General features: G+C 37.4%; 1 protein-coding gene across 1 annotated transcript in view; it reads right to left on the bottom strand.

Moving 5' to 3' along the window:
- DLG2 (discs large MAGUK scaffold protein 2) overlaps positions 1 to 16634 on the bottom strand; it is a 2242830-nt gene that overhangs the window by 2188515 nt on the left and 37681 nt on the right. Inside the window, exon 2 of the mRNA XM_049780036.1 lies at positions 11492 to 11623. Within this exon, the coding sequence (XP_049635993.1) occupies positions 11492 to 11623 (132 nt within the window). The remainder of the gene's footprint in view (positions 1 to 11491; positions 11624 to 16634) is intronic.

Raw genomic sequence — 16634 nt, 5'->3', positions numbered from 1 at the left:
ATTTCAATTAATAGTGTCTACATTATCAAACAAACCAAATACAATAATGTGAGCTTGACCAGTTCAAGTAATTTCTTCTGATTTTACTGCTAACCCAAATAAACTTACTTCAAAGTACTCATCAAAATTTTACATATTTGTTTAACATCTGTTCCCCTAAGGGTATCATGAGCTCTGTTAAAATGGGGTTCTCAACTCTCATCACAAAATGACCAAAGACTATCTTGATTAGAAAGTGGGGATTCAAAATATATTTTTCCAAATGAAAAAGTAATATAATGGCATAATATACTATGGCAGACACTGTACAACACACTGAATTAGAACCAGTTCATGCATTCAAGAAACTCATATCATACTGAAGGAGGCCAATATATAATCAACGAGCAATAATACAAGTTTGCTATAAGTGCTATATTGGAAATATAAGCAAATACATAAACAAGCAAGTAGTAAACATTCAATTCTTCTAAATAAATGCTCATATTAATCAAAAATACCTATAACATTCTATTATTAATTATATTAGTTCTACTAATTGAATGAAATATACATTCTAGGAACAAGCTATTTTAACATATTAGCATAACATCAATATTGAAAGAGTTGTTCATAAAATGATCTATTAAATTTTTTATTTTTATTATAAATTATATCAACTCCCTACATCTGAAAATTAGATTCAAGACTAAAAAATTCATACTATTCCTATATAAACTGTACAAAGATTCAGATTAAAAAAGATATATTCTCTTTTACTGTCAGATATCATGTTAATGGTAATGAGCAAAACCAAATTCTCATATAACTAGTATAAATTATGTACTTAGTGTAAATCATCAGGTTCAAACTTTGAGGACAACATAACCCTATTCTGTATAAAAAATCTCAAATAGCATAGAAATAAAAAAATGTGTTTAAACAATAGTACAAATAGATGTATGCTTCATATTAAAAAAAAAGTCTTATGAAAATCCAAAGTACATAAATTTAGTTAAATGGTGCCATCTGGTGACACAATTTCTGCAACAAATACACAAAGTCCAGATCCATAAATGGCATCCATATCTCTTAATGTCACCCAATCTTGTGTCAAATTTAACAAGAAATGCTTGATCTTGTCTGACATAAAACAGAGCTAAACCTGGGGCCGGAGAGATAGCATGAAGGTAGGGTGTTTGCCTTCATGTGAAGGAATGGTAGTTCGAATCCTGGTATCCCATATGGTCTCCTGAGCCTGTCAGGAGCGATTTCTGAGCATAGAGCCAGGAGTGGCCCCTGTGCGCTGCCAGGGATGACCCAAAGACCAAAAATAAATAAATAAATAAATAAACAAATAAACAAATAAATAAATAATAAAACATAGCTAAACCCATTCTGTTTATGACAGTAATTTAAAAAATTAAATTACAAGGATTATTCAGGCTACAATAAAACTTAGTTCTTTCAAAGAAATTTAAGTCTTGTTGATTAAATATGAAATATAAATCCCAGTGGTGGGGGTGAGGTCTTTCTCAGCTCGGCCTGGCTGCTGTAGCCCCTTTGGCCAGCAAGTCGAAGGTTGTAGGGTAACAGAGGAGAAATCATCCATAGGCTGTCAGTTGAAATTTCAAGAGATATCCAGCTTTATTTTAAGGACCCAATCACATGTGCACTTCTCCACATCCCTTCTCAGCTAAGATTTTCTTGCAGCCTCTTTTTGCACCCCTCCAAGCACCCTTCCTGTGCCTGCTTTCCCCCTTTCTGTGTCCCCTGCAGCCAGCCTCTTTTATTCTTCTATTCCAAACCCTCCCAGGCGTGAGTGAGTCTGATCATCCAGGTGAGATTAGCATATATGGCATTGGTGGAGGGGTAATAAAGTCCAATATGATACATATCAATATCTAAAGGTATAAATATCAAAACTTTCTCAAATTTCTATTTCTTTTTTTTTCTTCTGACCTCTATGACTATGTGCAACTACCTAAAATACCACTTTTTTAAGAAATTTGTTGCTGATTTTACTGCTAAAATGCCTTTGATTTATAGTGCCCACTAATTTTTTAGTAGTATTTATTACTACTCAGCTGCACCATCCCATCCTGGTACATTCCAGGGCACGCCACATGACCCCCACCAAGTTTCAGCCTGAGATGGGAAAGGATCGCTCCTCCCACCTGCAGTCAGGTCCCCAATGCCACCAGCACTAATCCCTAAGACCAGAACTCTAGACACACCCCGCTACCAGAAGTGACCCAAAACTGTATGGAGGCTTTTATATGCACAACTTTCCTTCTTCAACCCCACTAACACCCAGAATTTGGGTAACAAAAGGTTCATAGTTCAATCCAGAATACATCCACAACAGGAATATCTAGAACTACATCTGCTTGTCCACTGAAATACTATCTTAGGACCATGTGATAGAATAAGACATCAAAAACGGCAGTCTCTAAAAACCAACAAATCAGATAAGTGTGTAATAACAAATCATATTAGTACTGAGAAACTATGAATCTGACGCTGAACTGATAGCACCCAAAAGAGCAATGAGTAGATACAGGAGTGCGCTTGCAATAGAATACAGGGAGAGGAGTTCAGGCAAATCCTCATGCTTAAAAAATCTGAAGCCTCATAGATAAGGAACTTAAATTTCTCTCTCTTTTCTCTCTTCTCTCGCTTTTTCTTTATTTTCTCTCTTTTTCTTTCATTCAAAATAGTAACACATCCCTTATAGCAATAATCTCTCTGCATGTCAATGGACTAAATTCTACAATCAAAAATCAGAGAGTAACCATGTATATCAAAAATGAAAATCTATCTAACTATTACTTACAGGATACACTTAAACTCATAAGACAAATACAGGTGCAGAGTAAAATAATGGAAAACAATCACAGAAACCAATGGTAGATAGAAAGTAAATTAGGGACAATCAGACTAAATAGCATTCAACATAAAGAAAGTAATTAGAGACAGATGAACAATTATTGTTTAAGAAAAATAAATCAAGAAGAACTAACTCTTTTTTGTTGGAATTTTTTTGGGTCACACCCGGCAGTGCTCAGGGGTTACTCCTGGCTATCTGCTCAGAAATAGTTCCTGGCAGGCACGGGGGACCATATGGGATGCCGGGTCCTGAATCAGCTGCTTGCAAGGCAAACGCCACTGTGCTATCTCTCCGGCCCCCTTTTTTGTTGTATTTTTGTTGGTTTTTTTTTGGGGGGTGTCATACCCAACAATGCTCAGGTGTTACTCCCTGTCCTACATTTAGGAATTATTTCTCCCAGTGCTTACAGAATCATGTGAGATGTCAAGACTCAAACACAGGTTAGCTGCATGCCCTAATTCAGAGGTCTGCAACCTTTAAGACATAAAGAGCAACTTGAACTCATTTCAAAAGGGAGAAAAAAAAAAAAAAAAACCCAGGAGCCTCAAAACCATCACAATATTTAAAACAAATATAGCACTGCATACTTTGCTTCTTACCTTAATGCTATATACAGGATCATGCAGTTAGATATCTGAAGAAAAAAAGAACTTTTTCACTTAACAAAGTAAAATATATTTGTGCAAATTAATAGCCAATTAAAATATTTAATTTACCTGTTTAATGAGATTTTTGCTCCTGAACCTCAGTGCACAGGTGTCTCCAATCAGGACTGTAACTGCACATCAGTTACCTTCATTTTCACACAGGCTTATAAGATATCATGTGTGAGGCACGATTGACGTTTTTTGTTTTTTTTTTTCTTTGTTTGACCCCCCTCCGAATTACTCTTTCTCATAGAAATAAACGTTAAATTAACAAGTCACCTTATTTTAAAAAATTCATCTGGCCCCAAAATTTTGTAAATTAATTAGTTGAGCATCCAGAGGCAGCGGAGGTAAGTGATGCTGCTCTGCCTCCCTGATATCGGCCCTGCTGTCAGAGCCAAAGCAGGACTTCAAAAGACTGTAGGGCTGGAGCAGTGGCACAGGTGGTAGGGCGTTTGCCTTGCACGTGCTAACCTAAGACAGACCGTAGTTCTATCCCTCGGTGTCCCAAGTGGGTCCCCCAAGCCAGGGGTGATTTCTGAGAGCATAGCCAGGAGTAATCGCTGAGTACCACCGGGTGTGGGCCAAAAAAAACAAAACAAACAAAAAAAGCATGCAGCTCTGGAGCGACAGGTTGCTGACCCCTGCCCTAACTGGTAAGACAAGTTCTCTACCTTCAAAGAATTACTAATTCTTTTTTTTTTTTTTTGGTTTTTGGGCCACACCCTGTGACGCTCAGGGGTTACTCCTGGCTATGCGCTCAGAAGTTGCTCCTGGCTTCTTGGGGGACCATATGGGACGCCGGGGGATCGAACCGCGGTCCGTCCTAGGCTAGCGCAGGCAAGGCAGGCACCTTACCTCCAGCGCCACCGCCTGGCCCAGAATTACTAATTCTTAATAACATCTATGCAGCAAATGAAAGATCAGAAAAACTCTCAAAGCTTCTGCTCACAGACCTATAGAAAAACAGTGGCAAACACACAATAGTCATGGGAGACTTCAACACTCTACTTTTGCCATTAGATAACTACCAGACATAATATTAGCAAAGGTAAGAGCCCTAAATGAGGAATTAGAAGTAGGGATGATAGACATATAAAGGACTCTTCACTCCCAGAAAGAAGAATGCGTACTTTTTTCGGGTGCACATGTAATGTTCCCCAGGATATTGTATATACTAAGGCAAAAATCAAACATGCATAAATGTACTAATATAGAAATTAATTAGAGGCAAAGATGGACACTTACTGGTTAAGTAAACAATAGACCAAGAAGTGGTAATTCTGAGTTAGCTCAGGTAAATGCCTTCTTCTGGGGATGAGGGCAGGCCAAGTCCTATTCAGCCACAAATTTTGATGCTTCACCCACATCAGACTTTCTCTGGCATACAAAAGGCCCGACTCCATGACTAATCTCCCTTATCTCCTAGAGACACCAAGCTCCTGAAGCTCAAGGCCACAGATAAAGACCTTCTAAAAAGAAAAGTACAGACCAATTTCCCTGATGAATACTGATGCAAAAATCCTCAATAAAATTTTAGCAATACAGCAATCAATCCAACAGTACTTTAAAAAATCATCTACCATGACCAACTGAAATTCATTTAGGATGCAAGGATAGTTCAACATATGTGAGTCAATTAAGATACTATACCACATCATTAAAAGATTAAAATCATACAATTATATTAATTGATGTCAAGAAAGCTTTTGATAAGATCCAGCATCTATTCATAATAAAAAAGGAAAACCCTCAACAAAAGAGGAGTAGAAGGAACATTTGTCAGGACAGTAATGGATTTCTATAACAAACCCAAAGCCAAGATCATTCTTAATGGTGAGAAATTGAAAGTATTTGCTAAGATAGAGTACAAGGCTAAGTTATGTTTTATTCAATATGGCATTTGGAGTCCTAGAAACAGTATTCAAGTGAGAAAAATAAAGTCAAAGGATCCAGGTTGAAAAAGAAGTCCAACAATCACTGTTTGCAGAGAACATGATAATATACACATACCCTAAGGAGTTCACAAGAAAGTTACTAGAAACAATAAACCAATACAGAAAAGTGGCTGGCTATAAAATCAACATACAAAACTCAGCTGCAGTTTAATATACTATTTACTATCTCCTCTGCAAATAGTAAATCAGAGGAGAAAGAAATCAAACTATATCCCATTTAAAATAATGTCCAAAATATCAAGTAGCTTGGAACCAACCTAACAAAAGAGAAAACTAAATCACTCACTCAAGAAAGAAAAGACTTTAGGAAATGGAAAAATATCCATGCTTGTCTATCAAAAGAATAAACATTGTCAAAAATAACCAGCCTATTATATAGATCAAACTCAATGCAATTCCCATCCAAAGTCAATCTACATTATTCAAGGAATTAGAAGTCACTAATAAAGTCTACATGAAATAATAAAAAAAGTCCTAAATAGCCATCCTGAAAAATAAGAAATTGAATGGTATCTTATTACCTAACTAAATCATTCAATAGTGAATCCATCTGGGCATAGATTTTTGTTTTAGAGAAGTCTTTGATTACCATTTCAATTTCCCCAATAGTGATAGATCTGTTCAGATAGTTCAGATCATCTTGGTTCAAATTTGAGAGACTATAGGAGTGCAAGAATTATTTTTTATTTAAACACTGCGTTTACAGGGTTGTTCATAATACAGTTGTTGTTGTTGTTGTTGGTTTTTTCCCCACAGGTAAAGTTGTTCATGTTTGAGGTACAGTCATACAATGTACAAAAACCTCTACCTACCAGTGTACATTTCCCACAACCAATGTTCTCAGTTTCCCTCTCCCCTTTCCCACAAGCATTTCCCCTTCTTGTCTCTGAGGCATACATTTTTCTTATCTCCTTCTAGATGATAGATAGATAGATAGATAGATAGATAGATAGATAGATAGATAGATAGATAGATAGATAGATAGATAGATAGATAGATAGATAATTTCTATTATTTTGTAGTACAATGCACATTTCCTACCAATGTCTCCAGTTTCCCTCCCCAATCTATCTCTGGGCATTTTCTCTTTATTTCCACTCTCTCTCAATTGCCCCTTCATTGCTTAAAGAGTAACCCAACAAAAGCGCCCTGGGAATGTGAGTAGAGTACCTGCCTTACAAAAGAGAGACCACTAGTTTAATCACCAACACCATCCCACCGCTAAGTGTACTTGCAATGGAATCCCAGCACCATAACAAGTATATGATCTGTAAAGTAGTGCAACCATATATTTGTGGACCCCTCACACACACATCAAGTGGGCAACCCCAGGATATCACAACTTAATGAAGGGGGTGGGGGAATAACCTAATAGAAATTTGAAAATAGTAATACAGTTATACAAGTATATTTCAGTTATACAAGTAGAATATATATTAATTAATCTGTAAAATATAACTAAAATCTAATTCACTGATATACAAATTCTGCAGTTAGTAATACAATCATGATAAAAAACAGTCCACTGGAAGAAAAAATACAATTTCCTCAGTATTACCACAAGATGTCACCCTCTGCCTAACATCTGAATGTGCAGTAGCTAGTTCATTGTTGTAAGCTTTTGAATTGGGGAGGTCAAGGGGGTGGAAAAGAAATGTAACTTTCTTTTTTTTAATTAATGAAAGTATCTTTCTCCAAAGAAGACATACAATGACCAAAAGACGCATAAACTATTTATCACTTATTAGATAATAGGGAATATCTATTAGGGAAATGCACATCAAAACAACACAGACTTGTGAGAATGACCTGTATCGAAAAGATCAGAAATAATTTCTGACAGAGGTGGAGAAAAAGAAGTATTCATTCACTGTTTGTAAGAATATCTACTTATTCAGCCTGTATTGCAAACAACATGGAGATTTCTCAAAAAAAATTTTAAACAAAACTACAGATCTACTGGTGACATCGCAATAGTACAGCAGATACACTTGCCTTACACAGGCCAACTTGGGTTCAGTTCTGGGTCTCCATACAGTCCCTCTGTAATCATTATGAGTGATCTTTGAGTGCAGAATCAGGAAGGGTCAAGCACTAGTAGGTGGGACCCCTAACTCCAAAAAAGAAATTCCAGCAGTTTTAGTTTTTATTTTTTGTTTCTTTGTTTTTTAATATATATAAGACTTGTAAGAGGAGAGGCCAAAGAGATAGCACAGCTGTAGGGTGTTTGCCTTGCACACAGCTGATCCAGGAGAGATGATGGTTTAAATCCCGGCAACCCACATGGTCCCCCGAGCCTGCCAGGAGCAACTTCTGAGTGCAGAGCCAGGAGTGCCACAGAATGTGACCCAAAAAAAGAAACAAACAAACAAACAAAAAAACTTCAGGATAGACACAGGTTTAGAGTAAAATGGTGGAAAACCATTATACAAACCTCAAAAGGAAAAATAAAATAGGAAGAATTTTCCCTCAAAGAAGAAATACAGATGGCCAAAAAGCATATGATAAAAATGCCTTGCTAGCAGTCAACCTAAGTTCATTCCTCAGCAACCTATACAGTCATCTAAGTACTGCCTGGAGTAATTCCTGAGTGCTGAGCCAGGAGTAACCCCTGAGCAGAACTGATAAAAATTTAAGGCAAGGAGATTTTCATTAGCAAACTTTGCATCATAAACTTTATTAAAAAGTAAAAATAAAGGAAAGTTTTCACACTGATTGAAAAGGATGTATGTATACATACCATACAATATTCATTACACACGCAGTACAATAGCTAAGAGCTGGGATCAACCTTGATCAGATGATTGGATCATGAATTTGTGATACATATATACAATGGAATACTATATAGTTATAAAAAGCGATGCAATCATGCAATTTGCTGCAACATCGATAGAACTGGAAGATATATTACCATATTTTTTTGCTCTTTAAGACTCACCTGACCATAATATTCACATGGTTTTAGATGTTCTCTTCCCCTGCACTTAGGCTTAGTTTTAGATGACATTCGCTCCATAAGATCCACTTGGGGGGGGGGGGTAGTGTGTCTTATGGTACAAAAAATATAGTATGTTAAGCGAAGTAAGCCAGAAGAAAAGGAATAAATACAAAATTATATCATTTACATGTGATGTTTAGAATAAATGTATGAAGAAATGCAGTGATTTAAGTCGGAGCTGTCAAGAACACTCTAGGCTCCAGAGTATAGCAAAGAGAAGGAAAGATAGTAGAGGAGGAGAAACAAAATATGAAAAGATTGGGGGACGGAGCCAACAGGTATCAGGTGCATTGGTGATGTTAAAAAAGTACAGAACTAAATACCCAAGCCAGAATCAAAAACAATGTAATCATGAAACCCAAACCTTAACAATCAAAAGTCTGGGGGACAGATTTGGTGTCATGGGATGCTCTTTGAGAACATTGGTGGAGGAAGGTCAATATTTATGGTGAGAGTGGCAATGAAACTTTGTATGTCTGAAACTATGAAGAACTTTGTAAATCACAATGGTTTTGTGTTGGGTTTTGTTTTGAGGGGGAGGTGTTTTTTTGTTTTATTTTGTTTCGTGATTTTTGGGCAACACCTGGTGGTGCTCCGAGGTTACTCTTGGCTCTGCACTCAGAAATAACTTCTGGCAGGCTCGGGGACCATATGGGATGCCGGAAATTGAACCTGAGTCAGTGCCAGGTCAGCCACATGCAAGGCAAATGCTCTGCCACAATGCTATCGCTCCAGCCACAATCACAATGGTTTTAATAAAAAGCTTTTTTAAGTTTTCATTTGTTATAAGAATAAACATAGAACTATGTTCTAAGTAGAATATGACCTACCATTTCTTGAGTAATGCCATTCCTAGTCTAGCATTTTTATTCATCTTTTGCAGCAAAATACTCAGAATTTTTCCATTAAAGTTATTCTTCTCATATAAAACATTATTTTTTATTTCTTTTTTAAACACCGGGATAACAAATGATTGTAGTTTGGTTTCAGTCATACAAAGAACACCCCTCTTCACCAGTGCAACATCCCCACCAACAATGCCCCCATCTCCCTCCTCCCCAACCCCCTGCCTGTATTCGAGACAGGCATTCTACTTCTCCTACTCATTAATATTGTCATGGTAGTTGTTAGGGTAGTTATTATTCTAAGTGCACTCACCACTCTTTGTGGTAAGCTTCATATCATGAACTGGTCCTTTCAGACCTCATCTTTGGGGATTATAAAAATAATGTATTTTATTTTTCTTAAAACCCATAAATCAGTGAGATTATTTTGTGTCTCTCTCTTTCCCTCTGGATTATTTCACTCAGCATGACAGTTTCCATGTACATCCATGTATAGGAAAATTTTATGACTTCATCTCTCCTGATGGCTGCATAATATTCCATTGTGTATATGTACCACAGTTGCTTTAGCCATTCATCTGTTGAAGGGCATCTCCATTGATTCCACAGTCTGGCTATTGTAAACAGTGCTGCAATAAATATCGATATGAAGAGGGGATTTTTAAATTGTATTTTTGTGTTCCTAGGGTATATCCTAGAAGTGGTATTGCTGGATCATATGGGAGTTCAATGTCCAGTTTTTGAGGAATCTCCATATTGTTGTCCATAAAAATAGCATTTCCACCAGCAGTGAATAAGAGTTCCTTTCTCTCCACATTCCCACCAATACTGATTGTTCTTGTTCTTTGAGATGTGTGCCAGTCTTTGTGGTGTGAGATGGTACCTCATTGTAGTTTTGATTTGCATCTCCCTAATGATTAGTGATGTGGAGCATTTTTTCTTGTTTTTTTTTTTTTTTTTGGTTTTTGGGCCACACCCGTTTGACGCTCAGGGGTTACTCCTGGCTATGTGCTCAGAAATCGCCCCTGGCTTGGGGGGACCATATGGGACGCCGGGGGATCGAACCGCGGTCGTTCCTTGGCTAGCGCTTGTAAGGCAGACACCTTACCTCTAGCGCCACCTTCCCGGCCCCGTGGAGCATTTTTTCATGTGCCTTTTGGCCATTTGTATTTCTTCTTTATCAAAGTGTCTGTCCATTTCTTCTCCCCATTTTTTGATGAGATGAGAAGTTTTTTTTTCTTATAAAGTTCCATCAGTGCCCTGTATACTTTGGATATTAGCCCCTTATCTGATGGGTATTGGGTGAATAGTTTCTCCCACTCAGGCTCTTGTATCCTGGGCACTATTTCCTTTTGATGTATAGAAGCTTCTCAGTTTAATATATTCCCATCTGTTTATCTCTGCTTCCACATGTTTGGAGAGTGCTGTTTCCTCCTTAAAGATGCCTTTAGTCTCAATGCCATGGGGTGTTTTACCTATGTGTTCTATACACCTTATATATATTCTCTATACCTTATGGTTTGGGGTATGATGTCAAGATCTTTAATCCATTTGGATATGACCTTTATGCATGGTGTTAGATGGAGGTCTGAGTTCGCTTTTTTTTTTTTGCAAGTGAATGACCAGCTGTGCCAACACCACTTGTTAAAGAGGCTTTCCTTGCTTCATTTTGCATTTTTGCCCCTTTATCAAAAATTAGGTGATTGTACGTCTGGGGAACATTCCCTGAATACTCAAATCTATTCCACTGATCTGAGGGTTGGTCTTTATTCCAGTACCATGCTGTTTTAATGACTATAACTTTATAATACAATTTAAAGTTGGGGAAAGTGATGCCCCTCAATTCCTTTTCCCAAGAGTTGCTAGTGTTTCAAATAAATTTCAGGAGTGTTTGATACATTTCTTTGAAGAATGTCATGGATATCTATAGAGGAGCTGCATTAAATGTTTTGGGGAGCATTGATAAAACATGACTTTAATATTTGTAAACAACCTGTTAAATTTTATTTTGTACAAGCTCTTCTGTAACTTAAGCTTAAAAATAAAGCTAAATCTTTCCTTCAAGGAAAAATAATTACAGTTTTTAATTTGATCATCATTAGCTTTTTGACCACCTTACTAAAATAATTCATTCAATTTTGATCAACTTGATAAATAATTTTAACACATACCTAGCAGAGCTTGAAATAAGCTGCTCCTAAATATTCCCATCACCTTCTTAACTGCATTTTTCAGTTGCTGTTCCTCTGGTTTCCTTAGTTTTTTGCAGTACTGTTCCAGTAATGATAAAGCTCGATCAGTATCTGAAAAATATAATTTTAAAATTTTATTTGTGGTTCAATTATTAAACTGTCCTTAGTATGTAGTCTCAATTGTATACTATAATATAACTTAATAATTATAAACTCCATATGTTTATATTAAATTTATAATTATATTCAATTTCTAATTTGAAACTCCATTACTATTATAGTCCAGTTTTAAAAATGAATCTTCAACTATTAAAAAAAGTTCTAAAAGTAGGGCCTGGAGAGATAGCACAGCAGCATTTGCCTTGCAATCAGCCGATCCAGGACCTAAGGTGGTTGGTTTGAATCCCGGTGTCCCATATGGTCCCCCATGCCTGCCAGGAGCTATTTCTGAGCAGACAGCCAGGAGTAACCCCTGAGCACCGCCAGGTGTGGCCCAAAAACCAAAAAAAAATAATAATAAGTTCTAAAAGCAATGCTGATTGGGGCCGGAGAGACAGCATGGAGGTAGGGCATTTGCCTTGCATGCAGATGGATGGTGGTTCAAATCCCAGCATTCCATATGGTCCCCGAGCCTGCCAGGAGCGATTTCTGAGCATACAGCCAGAAGTAACCCCTGAGCGCTGCCAGGTGTGAGCCAAAAACAAAAACAAAACCAATAAAGCAATGTTGATTAATTAGCATTAACATAGTTTATATAATTCTATCTTATCTATAAAGTTATTTTTTAATTTATAAATTTATGAGAAATACTTTCCAGTTCTTAAAATAAAATTTAAGGTCTCCTTTCTGTGACTTTCGATGACTTTCATCCACTATATGTTCTAACCCAATAAAAGCTTGATGCATTACATTACTTTCCTCCACCACTTCCCACTGCACATACACATCCCTTTCATCTTCATTTTATCTCCTATAATTTTCCCCATACCACTATCTCTTCTTAGCATCTTTATGAACTTGTTGCCAATTGGATTTGTATAAAAAGCCTATTTACTATTTGTATGTGACCTTTAACATTAACCTCATGACTGAAGAGTTTTAAGGGTTAAAAGCACATGCTTTGCATGTGACTGACCCCAGTTCTTTTATGGCACTACATGCTTCCCTGAGCATTTCCCAGTGCAGTCTTAGAGTCCACAGGCATCATCAACTGTAGCCCTGAACACTACTGCTAGAGTGAGCCAAAATCCAGCATGAAGGGTCTGATCAGTACTGCATCTTTAGGCCCTCACATGAACCCCATCCCTAGTTGGCTGAGAAACACTGTTGTGGCCACATAGATGTCCTGAGAAACTCTTAGGAGGGAACCCCGAGTGTCCTGATCTCTGCATAAGAACTGCCCCCAAAAAAAACTTTTAATCTGAAACCAGAGAGCTAGTACAGCAGATAAGGTTTGTATGCAGCTGACTCTGGTTTAATCCCCTGCATTCCATGTGGTCCCCTTAGTACCTCAACAAATGATTCCTGAGAGCAAAGTGAAGAGTAAGCAATGAGCATCACCAGGTATGGCCACCCACCCCAACCTTTTTTAACCTTCAAGGAGGGGCATTGGGAACTTTGAAAAGAGATATGTGAGTATACTGGTAATGGTGTAGTATTAGAATTATGTACATAGGAAGCCATTGACAATATTGTAAATTGGACCTTATGATAGTACAGTAGGTAGAATGTTCCTTTGATGCTGCTGAGCCAAGTTCTTTTCCTAGCACTTCATAAGATCCTGAGACCAGGCAGAAGTGATCATTGAGCATAGAATCAGGAGTAAGAGCCATCAGGTATAACCCAAATGTTTTTAACACAGAATATTGTAAATCATAGTACCATAATCTTTTGAAGTTAAAATTTTTCATGAAGGAAATTAAACTATTTTAAACTTCCTGAGCATGTTTCATCACATGCTGTATGTGTACTACATGGTGTCTAGTACATGTCTAAGAGCATTAGAAATCAGACAAAAAAGATATTTGAAAATATTACTCACTCCACCCATTTTCCCTGGCCAGGTTCCAGAAGACAGACTCATGCACAAATCATAGGGCCATCCTACAACCACCCCTAAACTCTTACCCCTAAACTAGAGAGTTGCTAATCTCAGCAACTAAATTTGAAACTAGGGAATTCTAATCTTCAAAACTCAGGTGTTTGCCTCTTGGAGCTGTTCTTTCCTTGCTCCACACTCTTATCCTTGGCCATGATATGGATGGACAGCCTCATGTCCAGAAGCCTGGGCCCTCCTCTGTTCCACCTCCCACCATTAGACCAGGGAATTGCACAGCCTGACATCAATTCGAATTCTTAGAATCTGAAATCTAATTATAATCCTAAAAGACACAATTATAATACTCAAAACTCAAAAAGTATCACTGTATACATCCCTCATTTTGAGGCAGAGAGGATAAAACACTCCTAATTCACAGATGGTATACATTCATACACCTCAATTAGTTGAAAAAATCTTTCCAGTAGAAAAATAACTCAACTCCTCATCCAAGCTAAAAAAAAAAAAATAATGGCTTCTGATACATCTCAGATAGCCTGGTACAGGCTGATACCACCGTGGCATTCTTGGAAAGAAAGGAATAGGAGGCAGAGATTGCCCTTTCTGCATGAACTGCAACAGCCCAGACCAACAGCCACACCTTAAACTCACAGACAAGCATGGTCCAGGTTTGCGATTAAAATAAAATATGAGCTGCTAGAATTACTACAGGGTTGAAAACTCTAGAATGTTTTTTTTTTAAATGGGATTGGGCCAAATTCCCTCACACCCACACCACCATTAGAAAATCCAGCAGCCACTACCTACAGCCATTACCTTCCAGCAGAAAAACAGCCTGTATCCAAAAGAAAATAATGCTTGTCAATACTTCTATGTAGAATGGCATGAGCTTATGCCTCTAGTATTCTCAGAAAGGGGAGTGGGCAGACCCCCCTTTCTGAATGAACTGCAACAGCCCAGTGCCACAGTCCAGTGACAAGAACTACCTAGCTCTGTGACTTTGACCTTATCAAACTTCCATGCCACTAAATTTGTTTCAGATCTATAAATACTGGATCTATAAATACAGATCTAAAAACACTTCAATATTTTATAGTAATGTTAGCCCAGTAGTATCACAGGAAATCTGATTTTTCTTATCATAAGACATACTTTTTCCCCAAAAAAAGTGCATCTTATGGAGCAAATGTCACCTGGAGCTGAAGATTGAGTACAGGGGATGATTGCATCTAATAACTATGTGTGCCTTATGGTCAGTTGTGTCTTATAGAGTGAAAAACACAGTATATAAAAATCTACCAAACTCAGTGAGCCTAAATAGTAACACAGAAAGACTCAACTAACACCAACCACAGCCCTATAAAACCTTAGACACTGACGTTAGTAACACCATTGAGATATATAACAATTATTTCAAATTGACTCTTGTTGATCTAAGTTTTGGTAATTCTACTGGCCTTTGTGTTGAAACAAACAATTTGAAGTAAATTTAATTGTGTGGGAAAGGCTATGGTTATGGGTGGGAGACAGAGGATACTGGTAAAGAGAAGGTCACACTAGAGGTAAATTTGGTATTTATGCCTAAAATAATTATATTATGAACAACTTGGTAAATTATGATGTTATGATTAAAATTAGAAAAATGAAAAAAAAACTAGTTGAAAATTTTATTGTCATACTCACATGGCACAACATAATATGATAACTAATCTGAACAAAGGTGTAATATCATACACCTTTTCATATTAAAAACAAGAGAATCAAAAATAAACAAATTGAATTAAATTAAATTTAAGAGTTTCTGGGCCGGAGTGGTAGTGCAACAGGAGGGCATTTGTCTTGCAAACGGCTGACCCAGAATGGACACTGGTTCGATCCCTGGCATTCCATATGGTCCCCCAATCCAGGAGTGATTTCTGAGTGCATAGCCAGGAGTAACCCTTGAGCATAACTGGATGTGGCCCCAAAAAATCAAAAAAAAAAAATTAAGAGTTTCTGTATAGCCAAAGAAACAGGCTAAAATTAAAAGACAACTAACTGAATGCAAAAAATATTAATCATTTAACATATCATATAAAGGATTGATATCCAGGATATATACAGTACTCACAAAGATAAGCAGTAAAAGTCCAAAATTCATATAAAAAATAAGGAGTGAAAATGAACAAATAGCCAGTATGTATATAAAAGAATGTTCATCTCTCATGATTAGGGAAATGTAATTCAAAACATATTATGTGAGAATATCACACATCAAAACCTCTAGAAACGGGGCCCAGAGAGATAGCACAGCGGCGTTTGCCTTGCAAGCAGCCAATCCAGGACCAAGGGTGGTTGGTTCAAATACCGGTGTCCCATATGGTCCCCTGTGCCTGCCAGGAGCTATTTCTTTTTTTTTTTTTTTTTTTTTTTTATCTTTATTTAAACACCGTGATTACAAACATGATTATAGTTGTATGATTACAGTCATGTAAAGAGCACCCCCCTTCACCGGTGCAACATTCCCACCACCAATTTCCCAGATCTCCCTCCTCCCCACCCCCCTACACCTGTACTCGAGACAGGCTTTCTACTTCCCTCATTCATTCACATTTTATGATAGTTTTCAGTGTAGTCATCTCTGCAACTGCACTCATCACTCTATGTGATGAGCTGCATGTCCTGAGCTGCACCTACCAGCCCTCATCTCTCTTGTCTCTGAGATATTGTTAAAAATGTCCTTCATTTTTCTTAAAGCCCATAGATGAGTGAAACCATTCTGCGTCTTTCTCTCTCCCTCTGACTTACTTCACTCAGCATAATAGATTCCATGTACATCCATGTATTGGAAAATTTCATGACTTCATCTCTCCTGATGGCTGCATAGTATTCCATTGTGTATATGTACCACAGTTTCTTCAGCCACTCATCTGTTGAAGGGCATCTTGGTTGTTTCCAGAGTCTGGCTATTGTAAATAGCGCTGCAATGAATATAGGAGTAAGGAAGGGTTTTTTGTATTGTATATTTGTGTTTCTTGGGTATATTCCTAGGAGTGGTATAGCTGGATCGTATGGAAGCTCAAT

This window comes from Suncus etruscus, chromosome 9 (assembly GCF_024139225.1).
Source record: "Suncus etruscus isolate mSunEtr1 chromosome 9, mSunEtr1.pri.cur, whole genome shotgun sequence".
NCBI lineage: Eukaryota > Metazoa > Chordata > Mammalia > Eulipotyphla > Soricidae > Suncus > Suncus etruscus.
The sequence above is the reverse complement of the archived record's forward strand: the minus strand, read 5'-3'. Positions and strand labels throughout refer to the sequence as shown.